The sequence below is a fragment of the Lissotriton helveticus genome, chromosome 3_2 (assembly GCF_964261635.1).
Source record: "Lissotriton helveticus chromosome 3_2, aLisHel1.1, whole genome shotgun sequence".
In the NCBI taxonomy this organism is placed as follows: domain Eukaryota; kingdom Metazoa; phylum Chordata; class Amphibia; order Caudata; family Salamandridae; genus Lissotriton; species Lissotriton helveticus.
Window position 1 is genome coordinate 194,388,825 of NC_136062.1, and position 19,481 is coordinate 194,408,305.

Sequence of the window (19,481 nt, forward strand, 5' to 3'; positions counted from 1 at the left end):
AGGAATATTGTATGTTAGCACTGTGAATCATGATACTTTGTGACAAAACAAGAGCCAGCAACATTCTTATGGATATTTCTACTTCTCACTTCTTGAGTTAGTCACTTGATCTTCAGGGATGTTTCATGTTCTGCTCTTTTGGCTTTACTGGAGTCATGATGTGCAACTTTACAACTAGGTGGCCACTGTTCTAGAATTCATTTCTGTAGCAAGGTTTAATGGAGAATTAATCTGCTGCAGAATACATCACATAACTTTCTCATCGCTCATTTGTCTTTTCAATCTTGTACTTTAGATTTGATTTGGTGAAGGGTATGTGCATTTGGCAGGTTTAGAACACAAATATAAGCTATTAAGGCAGGGTACATTTAAGGAAACTAAATGTATATTTACAATCTCGGGCGGCTCCCGAACTACTAGAGGCACAAACAATCTTTTGCTGAAACCTCGAAGATTTCGGAAGGAAAAAACTTATAAACGCTCCTTTTCAGGAATGGCACCCAGGATCTGGAACTCACTCCCTCCGGAAACAAGGCTCATCTCCTCCGAAACAATATTTAAGAGGGAAGTTAAAGCGATCCTCATGGCAAAATACACATGATCTATTGCTCCGTATCACTCATGAATCTGCCTTGCAAGTCCTTCCCGACCCTGGTCTACTGTGCCACCCGTATTTTCTAATTACTTAACTGTATACGCTCATTCTTTGTATTTTGTTATAATGTTTAATGCACATGGCTGATTATGTATATTGTTATATTGTTATATTATTGACGCACCTGGTTGACTTTGCACACTTTACCCTCTCCATCTCAACGTTCCTTACTACTCTCGCACCTGTGGGACTATACACCCTGCTCACACCTACCTCAACCTAACTGTATACGCTCACTCTTTGTATTTTGTTATAATGTTTGATGCACTTGGTTGATTATGTATATTGTTATATTGTTATATTATTGACGCACCTGGTTGACTTTGCACACTTTACCCTCTCCTTCTCAACGTACCTTACTACTCTCGCACCTGTGGGACTATACACCCTGCTCACACCTACCTCAACTGTTCCCTCCTTTAAACTCTAAATATTCTAAACACGTTTAAGCAGGTATATGCTCCTTATTATTGCACTTTATACTATTGACGCATTTGTCTGTCTATACACTGTGTACCGACACTACCTCACCTGTTATCTACCTCATGTCCTTTATCCCACCTATGTAACTTGCACCTTGTACCTAACTACCTCATATATTACTCTGTATATACGCTTTATTACTTTGTATTTTTTACCCCCATGCCCTTGTAAAGCGCTCTGATATCTGCAAAGATCCTGTTCGCGCTATATAAAACTTTCAAAATAAAAAATATATTTACACACAAAACTAAGGTGATAATGATAATCGAATGGTTGGAAATGACACCTTCCATGCTATAGTACCAAGTGCTTTTACTACATATGTACCCTATGCAGGAGTGCCTTGCAAGGCAGTGGTCATAAGACTAGCCAGTGGCAGGATCTAGTATTGGTGGAGCCAGTGTTGAGCACAGACTGTAGTGGTGGAGCAACTGACTGAGTCATTCAGCCCCTAGTAGCCATCAATAAAGACTTCTTTCCCAAAGAGTAGGGAGCACATTTGAGCCACTTGACCATGCACAATCAGTGGTTACTCATCAACAGAGTCTCCACACCATTGTGTTGGAAATTATGGCAGTCCAGGTATTGCTCAGTGTAAAAACATGATTTGCACAAAAGAGTGCTCATTCACGCTGACAGCATGCCCACGGTCTGCTACCTCTGGAAGCGAGGTATCACAAACTCACCAAAGCGGTTCAGGTTAGCGAAGGCAATCTGGCATTGGGCAATTCACCAAGTCCTCTTCCCGGCGAAACACCTCCACAGAGTGAACAACTTCTTTGTAGACTTGCTGAGCAGGACGTATCAACAAACACATACTTTGGAAGCCAATGCTCAGGTAATTCAGCACTGTTTCTACCACTGCATGACTCCTGTAGTGTACCTCTTTGCCAAACACAAATACAAAATTCCAAACTTTTGTCCCAGGGTACCTAAACCCATAGTCTAAAGGCTATGCTCCATGGACAAATTGGTCAGCATATTTGCTAATGATTATCCTCCACTTCCACCAATGCTGTATGTAGTAACACAAATATGGCATGACCCACGATGCTCATCCTCATAGCACCCACATGGCCCAGACAGCCCTGGTACTCTGTACTTCTGGATGGTTCCATACATTTCCACGAAAAGCTACGTCTTCTCTCAGACCTCATCACACGCTGACATCTGAGTCTGCTGCAACATCCCACAGTTACAGCCCTGAATCATTAGATTTGTCACCTTAAGTTTTGCAAATTCTTAAGGAGGGTCATATGCTCTCCACAAAGGCCTATTGCACAGCCAGTATGAAAACAGTTTGCCCCCTACTGCCGTACTCACCACAAGCAGCCCTGATAAGCCTCGGTTCAAGACATCATCTGATGCTTAAAACACCTCTAACTGGCAGTCTTTGCATACTCTTCAATAAGGGTGCATTTAGCCAATGTACCAGCTGACCTACAAAATGGGGGAGAACAGTAAATAGTCAAAATACCAGTGGAAGTCCTTAAGAGATATTGCATCTAGAATCCCACCCTTCACGGGACTACAATATTGTCCTTCCCCAGGTCATGTGACTGTCACATTTTGCCTACTGCGGTTCCTTTTGTGAAATGCTATTTTTCTCATTCCAATCACTTCCTTTCTGATGATAAATTAACCACCAGCCCTTATGGTGAAAGAGTCATTAAACAACACAAAGAAGTTGTAACAAAGTTGGTTTTTTATGCCCCATCACTTTGAAAGCTTGCCAGTGGCTACTGTGTCTGCACATAACGGTTTCCATACCAATCATATCCTGTTGCACTCTACAGAGCATGCATGGCTCAGTGGTGATAGGGCAACACTACATACTGTTATCCCCTCGCAAGGTGTTTCTTACGGTACTGTTCAAGCCACGGAGGACTCTGGTGCTTCTGTTGCTCTGACGTGGACTCTTGGAATTCTGTGGTTATCTGGAGGCATTACCCAAGGAATGTTAAAAGAGAGCAACAGGACCATTGTTGCAAAAATGTGGGAAATCTGCTGACTATAACATGGCAGACATGTTTGATGTAAGAATTGCTTGTCAGGGTGCCAGGGGGTCCACCATTTAAATAACATGACATTGGGCAGATGTGATTTTCCCAAGCGTCGCAAATACATAGTGTGGGCAGTAAGGAGCTGTCCTTTTGCACAAACTCAAATTTTGCATTGATCAGGTGGCCTGTATTGGCATTTGATGCACACAAGTTAATTCTCGTGTCCTGATAACATCTCTCCTTTTGTCCAATTTGCAGGATATATTATTTACTACAGCACTGATGTGAATGCCGAGCTGCACGACTGGGTCATTGAACCAGTGTTGGGCAACCGACTCACTCACCAGATCCAGGAGTTGACCCTTGACACCACATATTTCTTCAAGATTCAAGCTCGCAACTCCAAGGGAATGGGACCGATGTCGGAGGCTGCTCAGTTCAGGACCCCTAAAGGTAGGTGGCACCTAGTAAAATTTGGCTATATAGGAGGTTGTTTAAACCAGGTGTTAACCATTGTTAAACATCTAAGCTTGGAGAGTTAAGAGTAAATGTAGATTAAAATATTATTCTGCCAGATTATCATACCGGCAAGCACCATCTTAATATTAATAGAACATTTGACTAAACATCACTACTACTCCACACACCCCAAACCTAGCTAGAGATTTATTTGCTATGATTAAAGATTTATCTTCTTATGGGGAAATGGCAGAAAGCAGGTGGCATTACCTACCATGATGACACCCAGAGTGGACGGGGGGCTAGCGGTACCAGATTTCGAACTTTATTACCTGGCGGCTCAGCTGCAGTGGCTTACATAGGCGGTGGCTCAAGAATTTCGGGGCCCAGAGGGCCAAGAGGGTCGGTGGATCCTGCGGCATGTACTCTCATTTACTGTGTTGCAACAACCTTTGCACCTTGTGTCGCTCACTGCCGAGGAGCGGACATTAAGACAATGCCGGAATCGATGCCACCGCAGAGTCCAGATTAGTCGCCCATATGCACCGGAGATTCCCCAGGGCATGTGCACTGCCCTCCCACACGGGGAGGGGGATTGGTCGGCACTAGCAGACTGGGAAACTGTGGGAATCCAGGTCATGGGGGATTTGTATGAAGATGGGGTGCTACTACCTTTTCAAACATTACAGGAAAGATATGATCTGCCGCAAGGGGACTATCTGCTGCATGCAGCTCTGATCTTGGCTATACAGCGCCACTGGAAGGAAGGGCTCTCAGAACCCCAGACTTCTATGACATGTCAATACGTGGTGATGGCTGCAGGGACGTTTGAGGCAATTACATGTCTCTACAGGCGCTTGACCACAGAAGGTCTGCGCCCACTGACGGAGTTACGAGGAAAATGGTAGAAGGATCTTGGGAAGGAAATACCGGAAGCAACGTGGGCTCAATTCATCTGAAGGGCATGGAAGAGCACACGTTTCAATTAATACGCTTCTTTATTGCATAGGGCTTATTTAACCCCAGCCAGAATCAATCGATATTTCCGGATTGATACTGCCCAATGCCCGCACTGCAGCCTAGAGGGGGCAGAGTTACCACATATGCTGTGGACATGTGGGCAATTGGGAACATATTGGAAGGAAGTAGTCTAACTGCTTTGTGGCATTATAGAGCGCCATATAGACACTGACATGGGTACCTGCATATTACATTGGTTTCCACACACCTCTAAGACCAAAATCACAAGCACGTTTCTGGATCTAGGCTTACTGCTGGCTATGAGGTAGATCACGGCCCAATGGAAGTAGCGACGGTGGCCTACGATAGGGAAGTGGTAATCGGAGTTACTCAAATGGGCCAAAAGTGAGAGTACAGTTAGATTGCAGCAGGCTATACGTACTAATAATGAGAAGGCGCTGGAAGCAGCCAGAGCGTGGGAAGCATTAGTGATAGCACTACAAATACCTGAAGGAGGAGGGCCCTGCTGAGGAGGCTCCAGAGGGTTCCCCTTTATCGGACCTGGAGTAGGGAAGGTAGTAAGGGCCTAGTCCTGTGGTGAGTGAATGTGATAACGTGGGACGCATGGCGATAGGTAGGTATGGTCCCCAAGATAACCCGAAACGAGATTAGAAGAACCTGATGTGCATATTCGATTCTGCGATTTGAAGTTTGGACACACCAGAAGCAGAGAGAGGGGGGAAGGAGTTTGATCGGGTTGGCCTATTGTTCATTTTCTGGCTTGCATTGCTAAAAAGTAGACAAAACAGTATTGACAATGTGCTCCTATTAATATAGGTATGTGTACGACAGGACGATTATTGAGAAATAACCTATATTGTGGCAGCTTTTGAAGGAAACATAGCTTATCATGTAAAAATGTGGGAGCACAGACATTGATGATACGATGCAAGGTACAATGTTATTCACTGATGTATGATTGCTATGTGTGGCTTTATAAAATAATAAAAACAGATTTTTTTTTTTAAATGATTAAAGATTTATCTTTGCCTAAACCTAATTAAAACTTTTAAATGCTTCACAAGATTTGTGTGAAATGTTATCTTTTTGCAGTGATAAAAAGATCAGAACAGAAAAAGTGACTCGATGGCCTATTCTCCATAGATGCAACGATCCTTGAAATAGAAGTTGCTAACTTTATTTCTGCTGCTAGATCTACTTGGTCTCCTACCAATATCTGTGCTGCCAAAGTAATGAAAGATGTGGCTCTTCACATGGTCACTGAGCTGCTCTTTCCTTTTAATCAGTCTATTATCCACGTTAGGGTTCGAGAGGCTTGAAAGTCTGCTATTGTGAGACTTTCTGATTTCGTTTTTCTTATTCCAAGATGATCCTTGAAATTATCGCACCTTTTTCTTTACTTCCTTATCATGCTATAATTCTCGAAAAGCTAGATTTTAATCAACTTCTGTCCTTAAGGTAGACTAAAAGAACGTATTAATAGCCAGATGCAATTCCTTTTCTGTGGCTGCAAATACTCGAGTAGGAGTTTGTGACCTTAAAAGAAAGTTTCCTTCTTTTTACTAACTCCTGAAATGGGATTGGAACTTGATGAAGTATTTGGAAGGGGGCCTGTTTTGGGTGTCACTTCCAAATACAGAATTGGTACCTCATGTATCGTTTGTTTGTGACTGTAATTCCGGACCCTAACCATTAAGAAGTGAAAATCCTCCAAGGTAGATGTAACTCAGTCGCAGAAGGAATGAGGTCTTCTTCGGACCCGTTTCCCTTTTTAGAATGGTATTCTAAAAAGAATACCGACTAGGGTCTCAAAACCCTGGTTTAATGGCTGCCTAAACGAGGAAAGGTGTAACTAAAGCTTGCTGAAAGATCATGGAAAATATCTCCCTCTATTGCTAACCTTAAACAGTTGAGTACATCAAGATGTTTCTACAGTAAACAAATCTAGTTCCAAAGCAGAATACTTTAGGGTGAAACTGGACAATGTTAAAAATAGACCCAAAGAATTATTCGAGATCGTTAAACAACAAGCAGTAAACAAAACAAACCAAACCATCACTTTGTAGACGATGAAGAGTTCTCTGCATATTTAATTGAGAAAATAAGATGGATTGGATCGGAGTCACTACTCGCCTCCCAGATGTTGCCAACTCATGTCCAGACCAATTTCCTACCAGTACAGCTACATGCACTTAATAGCTTACCCTATTTCCAAGAAAAATGCAAACTAAATTCTGCCTCCATCTCAAGTATAGGTTTCATTAGATGACTCCTTTTTAGAGTCTAATCAAGAACATTCGTCTGACCCACTGACATCTAATCAAGAGACACGACTTAAGGGCTGATGATCAGGAGGATGCTTGGCAGAACTTCAGGATGGATCCTCAGGGTGACTCAGCTCTGTAATCTTGTCTCGGTAGTTTCTGTTGCTAAATGATTCCGCTGCATTTCAGTCTGTAATTGCAAGAGCAGCTTCAAATCATAAAGTTCCAATGCATGTTAAGAGAACGATTTGTTGGTAGAAACCCTTTGAATAATGAAACGGTCTACTCCGTTCCTTCTCATGCTAAAAACAATCCTAAAATATTCTACTTAAAATTTTACAGACCCCATCAAGACTAAGTGGTTACTCCTTTGGAGGAGAAAAACATTTAAATTACAACACAAGTCCCTCTCCATCTTGGGGCCCCATGGGATTCCATGGTGGTTGCACGCAAATGACCTCAAAACAGGGTTGCCTTGGAAACTGCTTCCAAATGGCGTATCACAGACTCCATGACAATACTTGTCAGACGTAATTGGGATGAGTGGGATGAGATGGAGGAGCTAATTGAACACCAGCTAATTGAACACCTCCCTGACACTTTTTGATAGAGAGCAAAAGAGATTGTTCAAGACTGCAAAGTCATCTCAAATGTTGTGCCTTGAATGCAGAAAATACAGCACCCAGACAAGTCAGTATTAGCATCCTACTCATGTGGTTCTGAAATTCTGGACCCTACTGTTGTCCCGGTATCGACGTCCGATACCCGTGTCCCGAAACATCAACGTACCATGACGAATTTGGTGTCGACGAACCGATAATGATTAGGACATCATTCCTATGCATTTGCGTCATGATCGAGGCATGCTAACACCCCTGAATCGTAGTTTCCGTCCCGACCCCTCAGACTCCATTTTGTAAACGGTATCCATCTGGTGTCTTGCCCTCATGATAAGTCAATTAAAGGTCGAGCTTGATCTAAAAGGACACGTCCACCTTCCCTGACTCCCCCCTGACCTGTCCCAACTGACTCCATTGCCTCCAGCCGAACCTGTTTGGGCAGCTCCTCGCCCAGTGGCCTAATACGATAGCATCAATGCATAACATGCCACAAACCATTCACTACATCCAGATCATGTTTTCTACACACACGCCTGTCCGCGTTCCCTGTTTATGGCCAGTTTTATGACTAGGAGGTGCCTTCTTTTATTGGGGCTTCACCGATATCTGATGGGAGTTCCGGGCTTGGCTGGGTAATCTATCACGAATTGGACATCTAAAATACGGGCTTGCCTACATGACTTCGCTCTTTTGTATTATTGTAGAAATGTGTATAGCCATATCATAAACTCAAGAATTCTTGCTTGCAGCTATTATTTCTGTATATAAGGAGAAGGCTGGTTCTGTAAAAACGAACAGTCTCCTGAGAACACATGACCCGTGTTTGTCGTGCTTCTAGGACACCTGTTACTTGGTAGCTGCCAATAAAACTTGATCTCTGACTGCGACTAGAAGACTCAGTGTTTCTGTGGTCCGGAACAAGGGAGAACTCAGAGGTCTTCGGGTGTTATCCCCTGGCACCAAACGGGTTCCTAAAAACCCGTTACCTCAGTTGGCGCCCAACTCGGGGCGGTATCAAGCGGCGACGGTCCAAGCCAGATGTTCGTGAGGAGCTTCCTGTGAAAATTCCAGAGGACGGCCAGCCACTTCAGCGACCCCTGTATGTCGACGTGGTTCCGAAGGTCTTTGCTGCGAGGTTCCCCGCGTCCCGACGGCTACGAAGGACTGCTGCCCTGACTATCGCCTTGTTTTGGACCCAGTGATCCTTGGTAGAGCGAAACGATAGCCAAGTCTTCTAGCGACGTCACCGATCTTCAAATACTTCAGTTAAGTATAAGTGGAGCGTCTCCCAGTCCTTAGTTTGTCCTTAGTTTTTGGTATCCTTGAGATACGCTTTGATTTGGTACTTGCAAGCCCCAAAGCCGAAGGACTTGTGTATTCACGAGAAATATCGTAACAGATAATCCTTTGAAGTTTGAAGCTAGACTAGTGAGCAAAGGTGCCTGGTTTTAGCAGACTTGGAAACTTGTTTTGTCTTGGTTATAGTAAGGACTCCCGATTAGAGGATTCCTGTCCGGTTCCTCCGATTGGAACTCCAACATATGAGCTCTATGTAAAACACGGCGTAGGTCCTATCACATATAATGAAGTGTGGATAAAATACACCCGCAAGGATGGTGTTTTAAAATGGCCCCAATATGGTAGTTTCGACTCAGAAATATTAGATAACCTAGAGGTCAAATTATTCAAGAGAAAAGCCTGGCCGGCGATGTTTGACTCTTTCCGCTTATGGCGCAAAGAAGCCAAACAGAAAGAAATAAAATTAGCAAAAAGGAATAAAAGAGGTATGTCAATGGTGCAAGCTGCCGTTGCATACAGGGATAACGAGGAAGAGCAGGAAAACGAACAAATACTTAGGAGCAAGAAACTAGCAGTAGATAAATGCTACCCGATGTTACCAAATAAGGGACAAGGTCAAGAGGAGAGATCCGAGAAAGATCCATTAATGTCCCACTTATTAAGCTCACCTCCACCGTATGCGTTAGACGCTACTACAACGCCAAAGCATTTTACTATACCGCGCCCCGGCGCACGTAACCCAGCTCTTGCACGAACGCCAGCTCCTCTTCAGCTGGTTTCTACTTCTCCGGCGCAGCCTTCTCAAGGGCCGCCATCTTTGCTACATACTCCATCTACTTCTACGACTTTGCCTACAGCTCCAGCTATTGTCTATGATACTACGTCTGCTACTACTTCAATTTCCTCTGCTATTGCCTCTACTTCTTCTTTGCCTCAGCCTGTTTTTTCCGAGGCACTTACTCCTCCGCAAGGTTCTCCTTCTATTAGACAAAGAGTGACAGGTACCGTCACTAGTCTATTTTCACCTTTCTTTGGGTCGCCTAAAACAACGCCTAAAACTGAACATAGACAGTCCCGTAGTCAACTGCCTGATTACGAGGAAAGAAAAGTGCTGAATGAGCTAGCACGCCAATGGATTACGGATACTGTTAGATATGATGTTCAGTCTGTTATGGAAGTTTTCCGTCAATGGATTGCACCCACTCAGAGATACGTATTCGAAGAGATGTGTGTATATCTGGGCGAAGATTTGGAGACGAATGATCCCAAATACACAATGAACGAACTATGGCGTACACGCTTTAAGTTCTATGAAGGTATGATTATAGGTGCAGATGTTGAGAAAGCGATAGAGTTGTTGTTCTCTTATAGGAGTAAGGGAAACGTCTCTAGATCATTGTACCAAGACGACGTATCAGGTAGGAAAAGAGCGAGACAGTACCCCATGAGAGAGGTTCCTCCGGTTTGGAGGGAAGGTGATGCGAATGCGAATCCACCAATTCTGCCTCATTTCCAGCGTGTATGGGTACATGTCCCCTGGAAACGATCCGAAGTCTTAGCACTCAAGCAGACACTGCCTGATCCTCGTAAAAACCCGACTGGGTATTATAAGGAGTTATCGCAAACTGCAAGCTCATGTATAATGAATTTAGCGGATATAGACATGTTGTTTGGGAACGTTGTTCCACATCCTTTATGGAGCAAAATACGTCATACGAACCATGACCAAGAACTAGGTGACTCATGGGCGAACATTGCCGCTATAGATGCTAGACAAATAGGTGGTTCTAAACCTGAGCCGTTAATAGCTGAACTTCCCGGTAGAATTATCGCGTACATGAAAACCATAATGCCTGAAGTACGCGTAAACTGGGACAAGCTATCTGCGTGCAAGCAGAAGAAAGATGAGAATGTGTCTGACTTTTTCACAAGATTTGAGGAGACTTTCACCGATCATAGTGGTCAGGATATGGCTACCGAGGGTGGTCAAAGATTGTTTGTAGACAAATTCGTACATAATTTAATTCCTGAACTGTGTAATAAACTGAAAGATTTCAGAGAGTGCTTGGGCTGTCTCTACGTCAGCGCAAATTTTAGCTACAGCCCAGTACTATGAAAATAGGCGCAAAGACGAGCTAGATAAAGTCGACAAAAAGACAAAAGATTTAAAAACTAAAGTTCTTCTCCAGCAAGCCTATCCGCCTCGCACGGCTAGTCAGCCCAAGTTCGAGGCATGTGGGCTGCTAAATTCATATCTTAGCATTAGATCGCCGCCTAGTGTTGGGTCCGGATGATCGCACATTGTTGTCCTGGAAGAGTCTTCGAAGTATCCTGAGATAGGTGGCTCCTCCCCTGGACTACAGTGCGCATGGGCATCGGCTCCATCCCCAGATTGTTTTTTTCCGCCATTGGGTTCGGATGTGGTCTCGACGTCTTTCTGTCGAAACCGAGAAAAACTAACTTTTAGCGGCCAAAAGGCCTCGCTTTTTTTTGCGTCGGTATTGTCTGCGCACGGTCTCGAGTCTTCCGTCTCTTGGAGCCGGAATAAGCGGAGTTTTCTTTCGCTCTTCGGACTTTCAGGCCTTCTCATCGCGACACGACTGCAAAACTTTTCTGAACATGGAGCGGAGCCCGTTTAAGTACTGCCCGCTCTGTGGGTCCAAGTACCCACACATCGATCTACACCCCGTCTGTAACAAATGCCTTTCGCCTGACCACGACGACGGCAAGTGCAAAGCCTGTGCACAGTTCCGGTCTAAGAAGACTCTCAAGCTTCGGCGCGCGGTGCGCATGGAAGCTAGACAAGCGGCCCCGGATCCGGAAAACATCTTCGGCGACCAGGAAGAAGAGGACCAGGGTCATCATCTTCAAATCTCCCCACCCGAGACGGAGGTCGAGGCGGATCCGGTAGACGACGACGGAGTCGTGGGTCAAGGCCTTGAATACGTCGACGAGGTAGGAGACGACGAAGAGATTTATGGGGCCGCGGCGGATAGCTCAGGGGACGAGCTCTGCCCCGAAGGTTACGAGGGTACCGACCGGGTCACGGGATCGCCTGTAGGCCTTACCCAAGACCCAGTGCCGCAAGCCACAGCCCCGCCTTCTGGCCCGGCCACGGACTTACTTGCTGAGCAGACTGTATCGAAACCGAAACCATCGGGATCGACTACATCTAAGATGGCCGACCCGAAAACGAAACCGAAACTTAAGGACTCGAGTGTCCCTAAGATGGCTGCCGTGCCGGCGAAAACGACTGTACCCGCTACTCCATCGACTCCGTCGACCTCCGGTCCGCAGAAGTCGAAGAAATCCGTCGATTCCGCTGCTGCACAATCAAAATCGACACCAGAGGAGGGGTCCTCTAAGAAAGATGGTCGGCACGGGTCAACAGCGGCGCCGCCGTCCAAGCACGCCAAAGCCGGCTCCACGGAGGCTACGCAGGCGCACGGATCGAAGACTGGCACGTCTGCGCACCGGTCCCAGGACTCGGGGTCGGTGACAGCTGGATCCGCGTCGAAAGCGCACAAGGCCCACAAAGACGTCGGATCCGAGGGAAAGGTCAAGACATCCTCGTCGGCGCCAAAACCCACTGTGAGTGAGACGTCCCTCATCGCCGAATCACTACAGAGAATCAGGGAGAAGGCCTCTGCTCCGTCGGCTCCGATATCATCGCCGCAGGCGCAAAAGGACAATCCGGCAAGGCCTTCTAGCAAACTTCTCTTTATTTTGCCGCCGAAGGAGGCGCCGAAAGCCTTTTCCACCAAATCGGCACCAAAGAAGACGGTTTCTTCAACGGCTGGCCCACTTCCACGTCGGGTACTCGAATCAGAGGATGATTCAGAGCATTTCATCGACGCTGACACAGGCAAATTGACCCTCTATAAGAGAAAAATCACTTCTGAGTCAGTGGACTCATATGTCATCCCACTGAAAAAGAAAAGGGTGCCCCTTGACGCCTCAGGCCTCATGGAACCAATCCAGCCTCCTCCGAGACGGAGCCCTACTCCCTCACCAGAACACTCTGCGGGTGAGGGGTATGATGAGGACGAGCAATACAATTTCCCTATCAATGAACCAGATGCGCAACCGGATTCATATGATGACACTGGTGACCAGGGCACCCAAAGTGTGGGGCAGGACCCGCAGCTTTTTAATGCACGTGCATCCCCAACTGAGGATTCAGCAGGTTTTCATGCACTAATTGAGAGGGCGGCAGCCAATCATGATGTGGACATGCATGCTGACCCGATAGAGGAAGACTTCCTTTTCGACACATTTTCAGTCTCTGAAAGGACAGTAAAGACGCTGCCTATGCTTAAAGGAGTCCTCAAGCATGCTGGGGACATATTTAAGGAGCCTACCAGAGCACGTGTGGTCAATCCACGTATTGAAAAGAAGTACAGACCTGCACCTGCAGACCCCGCATACATTCGGGGACAGTTGCCACTGGACTCTCTTGTGGTCGCCAATGCCAGGAAACGTGCCAACTCCCAGACGACGGGTGAAGCTCCTCCCCCGGATAAGGAGTCCAAAGTGCTAGAGGCAGGGGGCAAAAGAGTAGCTGCACAGGCCGCAAACTTTTGGCGCATTGCCAATACACAAGCACTCTTAGCACGTTACGATAGGGCGCATTACGACACCCTAGAACAGGTTATACAACACCTGCCTCCAAAGTTCCAAGAAGGCACCAAACTGCTTATTGAGGAAGGGTAGCTAATCTCAAACGCAGCCATCAAGTGTGCACTTGACGCCGCAGACACAGCTGCTAGAGCTATCAACACTAGCGTTATGCTGAGACGACAGGCGTGGCTCCGCATCTCGGGGTTTAAACCAGATATTCAGACAACCATTCTTAATCAGCCAGTCAATCCTGATAGTCTGTTTGGTCCAGATGTTGACACCACCCTAGAAAAAATAAAAAAAGACACAGAAACTGCTAAGTCCATGGGGGCCCTACAGTCACAACAGTTTCGTGGCAGCAATTTTCGTCGCTCAGGTGCACGTGGAGTCACCAGAGGACAAATGGGTCAACAGTCTCAGTTCTCAAAAGGTGGAGCACAATCCTCGTTCACAAAACAGAACAAGGGAGGTTACAGAAATAACAGCAACAGAGGTCGCGGCAGAGGAAACAACAGCTCCCGCTCCTCTACCCCAAGCAAACAGTGACTCTCTGTCGCTGCCCCCCGACCACTTAACACCTGTCGGGGGGAGACTGCAGCAATTCCTGCCCGTCTGGAGAAACATCACCACAGACAGGTGGGTGCGACAACTAGTCCAGTATGGTTATTGCCTAGAGTTGAAATCCACTCCACCCAACATCCCGCCAAGGCAAAGGCCTATGTCCGCAGAGCACTTGCACTTATTGCAGCAGGAAGTAGTGGTGATGCTGCAAAAAGGCGCAATCGAGCTCGTGCCGGTGGGAGAGGAAGGCACAGGGGTATATTCCCTGTACTTCCTTATTCCAAAGAAGGACGGATCTCTCAGACCCATTCTAGATCTACGTCCCCTCAACCTGTACATACTATCAGAACGCTTCCATATGCTTACACTGCAACAAATTCTTCCCTTGTTAAACCAAGGGGACTTCTTAGCAACCTTAGATCTCAAGGATGCTTATTTCCACATTCCACTACACCCGTCCCACAGGAAATACCTCAGATTCACTATCCAAGGCAAGCATTATCAGTTCAAAGTCCTACCCTTCGGAGTGACCACAGCCCCAAGAGTGTTTACCAAGTGTCTGGCGACAGTAGCAGCGCACCTCAGGAGGCAGAACATTCATGTCTACCCCTACCTAGACGACTGGCTCGTTCAGGCCAAGTCGGAACAACAGTGCGCCGCGGACATGTCAACTACCATTCACCTCCTTCACGATCTGGGCTTCTCGTTGAACTACCCAAAGTCGCATCTTCAGCCGGCACATGTCCGGCAGTTTCTAGGTGCGACGATCAATACCCTGACGGCCATGGCTCAGCCGAACCAAGTCAGGATAGACAGCATGCAGTCTCTAATCCAAAGGTTCAGACCACAACACTCACTTCCAGCGAGAGTGTTCATGCAGTTGATTGGCATGATGGCCTCCTGCATCTTCATAGTCCCTCACGCACGGTTGCATATGCGTCCGCTCCAGGAATGCTTAGCAAATCAGTGGACACAGGCTCAGGGACAATTGACAGACCTAGTGTTGGTTACCAGTCGGCCATACAACTCTCTGCATTGGTGGACTCCACACAACCTTTGCAAGGGCCGACTGTTCCAGGAGCCAGTGCCACAAATTATCCTGACAACGGACGCATCTCTCCAGGGATGGGGAGCTCATCTGCTCACTTACACAGTGCAGGGACTATGGACGACGCAGCAACAGAAGATGCACATCAACTATCTAGAACTGATGGCAATCTTCATGGCGCTCAAGTCCTTCATTGTACATCTGTGCAACAAGGTAGTGTTAGTCCGGACGGACATCATGACCGCGATGTACTACATTCAAAAACAGGGGGGCACCCACTCGCCACAGCTGTCTCATCTGGCTCAGGGCATGTGGAAGTGGGCCATTCAGAGGAACATTTTCCTCATGGCGGAACACCTCCCGGGCAAGGACAATCAGATGGCGGATCTGCTCAGCAGATACAGCCATCAAATGCACGAGTGGGAGTTACACCCATCTGTACTCCACCCGTACTTCCGGCAGTGGGGTCATCCGGAGATAGACCTGTTTGCAACAAAAGAAAACGCAAAATGCCAACACTTTGCCGCCAGGTTCCCTCACCCACAGTCGCAGGGGAATGCGATATGGATGAACTGGTCAGGCAAATTTGCGTACGCTTTTCCGCCAGCCCCTCTGATACCGCTGGTGGCAAGAAAGCTAAGGCAGCACGCGATGACTCTCATCCTAGTTGCTCCAACGTGGGCGCGCCAAGCATGGTACACCACGTTCCTCGAACTCTCAGTGGTACCGCATCAAAGACTGCGCCTCATGCCCAGTCTTTTGACGCAGAACCATGGAGAAATTCAGCATCCAGATCCGCAACAGCTCAACCTGGCAATCTGGCTCCTGAAGTCCTAGAGTTTGGATACCTTAACCTACCTCCGGAATGCATGGACATCATCAAGGAGGCTAGGAAGCCTACTACCAGAGCATGCTATGCTGCGAAATGGAAGCGTTTTGTCATTTACTGTACAGCCAATGACATCAACCCGCTAGATGCATCTATCCCTAACATCATTTGCTATCTGTTGCATCTTTACAAGTGCAATCTAGCGTACACTTCCATTCGGATACATCTATCCGCCATAGCGGCTTATCTTCAGAACAGGCAGCATCTCTCTGTCTTCAGAGTGCCTGCCATTAAAGCTTTCCTTGAAGGTCTGAAACGAGTCATTCCCCACACCACCAGCTCCGGTGTGGAACCTCAATGTGGTCCTCACCAGACTAATGGGACCACCTTTTGAGCCACTGCACTCGTGTGAACTCCAGTTCCTAACGTGGAAAGTAGCTTTCCTAATCGCTATCACGTCGCTACGGCGTGTTAGTGAGCTGCAAGCGCTCACAATCCAAGAGCCATTCATTCAGATTCATCCAAATAGGGTAGTGCTACGTACTAACCCCAAATTCCTTCCGAAGGTGGTGTCACAGTTTCATCTCAACCAAACTATTGACTTACCGGCATTCTTCCAAAACCCACAAACGGTGGCGGAAAGAATGCTCCATACGTTAGACGTACGGAGGGCGTGATGTACTACATAGACAGGACACAACCCTTTAGAAAGACAAAACAACTTTTTGTTGCCTTCGCACCACAACACAAAGGCAACCCTATTTCCAAAGCAGGAATAGCCAGGTGGATTGTTAAGTGCATCCAAATATGTTATCAAAAGGCCAAGCGCACTTTAACGATACCCCCAAGGGCGCACTCCACACGCAAACTGGGGGCATCCATGGCTTTCCTAGGGAACATTCCTTTAGAGGATATTTGCAGAGCAGCCACGTGGGTCACACCACATACCTTTACAAAACACTACTGTGTTGACGTACATTCCAAGCAGCAAGCTGCTGTAGGACAGGCTGTTCTCAAGACACTTTTTCAGGTTTCTGCAGCTGGCACGGGCAACCGCCGCTGATGGGGGGACTGCTATGTATTCTATGCTAAGATATGAATTTAGCAGCCCACATGCCTCGAACTGAATATGCTACTTACCAGTATGCATCTGTTCTTGGCATGTAGGGCTGCTATCGCCCACCCTCCTCCCCGGTGCCTGTCGCAGCTGCAGATATACTATTGTATTCACTTATTAGCATGGACATCCTTTACACTTTTCACTCCATCTTCTGCCACAATGGCGAAAAACAATCTGGGGATGGAGCCGATGCCCATGCGCACTGTAGTCCAGGGGAGGAGCCACCTATCTCAGGATACTTCGAAGACTCTTCCAGGACAACAATGTGCGATCATCCGGACCCAACACTAGGCGGCGATCTAATGCTAAGATATGAATGTTAGCAGCCCTACATGCCAAGAACAGATGCATACTGGTAAGTAGCATATTCATTATCAACCACAACAGCAGTATTCGAGAAACGCGCAAGGAAACGAGTTTTCACATCGGCGTATTGCTTATGGCCCGAATCAATGTGCGTATTCCAAGGAAGAGGGTCACTTTAAAGGTAATTGTCCGGCTCTTGCGCGACGTCTGAGCGGTGCTTCAGGTGTAAGGGGAAGAGGTGTTCAACATGCCCCTAGAGGTAGGGGCCGTGGAAATTTCACCCAGAATACAACTTCTTTTCCGCCTCAGAATTCGATGAACAGCTTTGACCAACAGAATAATGAATCGTCTAGGTCAGCTCAGTACTATGCTGACGACTATTACACCGAACACGAAAATGAGGGTAACGATTGCTAGGACAGCCATGGACAAAGAGAGGGAGTTGTTTCAGTTCCAGTAGATCAGAATAGACCTTATGTCGAGGTAATTACCTCAGGAGTGTCAGAGCCATTTCTGCTGGATACTGGTGCTACAAAAAGTTCTATCATGCACTCGAAACTTCCTGGCGCACCTTTGTCTGGCGAAATGAATTTTTCAGTAGGTTTCTCTGGCGCCCCTGTTAGAAACCCGATCTCTAGTCCTATATCTCTTTCTATTGGCCCATGCGAATTAGAAGCACCCCTCATTCTTACAACAGGTTGCGGTGAAAATTTGTTAGGTTTGGATTTGCTAAAAAGGTTATATGCGACTTTGTACTGTTCCCCCTTGGGAGTACAACTTACTTTAGGTAAGAAAGTTATTTCTCCAATGTATTTGTCAAAGGACAATATTCCGACTGAATTGTCATCAGTTCCTGCTATACTTTGGGCTAATGGCTCTAACGATGTAGGTCGTTTGGAGATAGCACCGTATGTCATAACATTGAAAGCCAACGTTAGGTTGCCACGTATTCCCCAATACAAAATATCTAGCGAATGTGAAAAGGCGTTATTGACGATTGTTTATGACCTGATTGATAAAGACGTCATCGAAGAAACAACAGGAAATGTTTGTAACAGTCCAGTCTTACCCGTCTTAAAGCGTACTGATCCTTTACAACCGCCTGTGTATAGGTTCGTGATCGACCTCAGAGAAGTGAACAAGATAGTTATCCCACAGTTTCCAGTTGTCCCCGACATTACTGCTTTATTGACAATGGTTCCAGCTTCAGCAGCTTGGTTCTCGGTGATTGACCTGAAGAACGCTTTCTTCAGTATCCCGATTGCTGAGGAGAGTAGAGATATTTTTGGATTCAATTTAGGAGGACGAAGCTTCCGCTTCAAGTGCGCTCCTCAAGGCTACTGCGAAAGCCCATCCATATTCAGTCAGGCCCTGAAAACACAACTAGACACGATTGTTCTACCGAATGGCTCAACTCTGATTCAGTACGTAGACGATCTGCTGATCGCTGCAGACACTGAAGAAATTTGCAAACGAGCTACGCTGTCATTATTGCATCACTTATGTAACATGAAGCACAAAGTCTCTCTCTCCAAACTCCAATTTTGCCGACAAGAAGTTACCTACCTAGGTCACATCTTGTCGAAGGAGGGAAGGAGACTGACACCAGAAAGAATACAGGCAATTGCAGAACTGAGTGCCCCAAGGACACAGAGAGATGTTCGAGCCTTCTTGGGCATTACATCGTACTGTAGACAATGGATACCGAATTTCTCACTACTAGCCAAACCCTTGCTGGCACTACTCTGTAAAGACACGCCAAATCCTATGCCCTGGTCTGAAGATTGTCAGACGAGTTTCCACGAGTTGCGTGATGCATTATGTTTGGCTCCTGTGTTGGGAAACCCCAACTACAGTAAGCCTTTTACATTATACGTCCATGAGAAGGAAGGTTGTGCATTATCAGTGCTAACACAACATTTTGGGGACAAACAGCGCCCATGCGCGTATTTTTCGGCAACTCTAGACCCTGTGGCTAAAGCCCTACCAAGTTGTCTGAGGGCTACCGCCGCAGCAGCTGTCTGCATTCGACAATCCGCTGGATTAGTCATGAATAATACTCTGATCGTTATGGTCCCGCATGCAGTAGACATTTTACTAAACAGGACGAAGACACAACATCTTACTAGCGCTCGACTATCCAGTTACGAACTTACACTGCTAGCAAGTCACATCTACATAAAGAGGTGTGATACACTGAACCCCGCAACGTTATTACCCATTCCGACAGAAA

General features: G+C 46.6%; 1 protein-coding gene across 10 annotated transcripts in view; it reads left to right on the top strand.

Annotated features, from left to right (window-relative positions):
* Positions 1 to 19,481, top strand: part of NEO1 (neogenin 1) — a 577,741-nt gene that overhangs the window by 498,976 nt on the left and 59,284 nt on the right. For all 10 annotated transcript variants that reach the window (XM_078685036.1, XM_078685045.1, XM_078685037.1 and 7 more), the window contains exon 20: positions 3,400 to 3,594. In XM_078685036.1, coding sequence (XP_078541162.1) covers positions 3,400 to 3,594 — 195 coding nt within the window. The remainder of the gene's footprint in view (positions 1 to 3,399; positions 3,595 to 19,481) is intronic.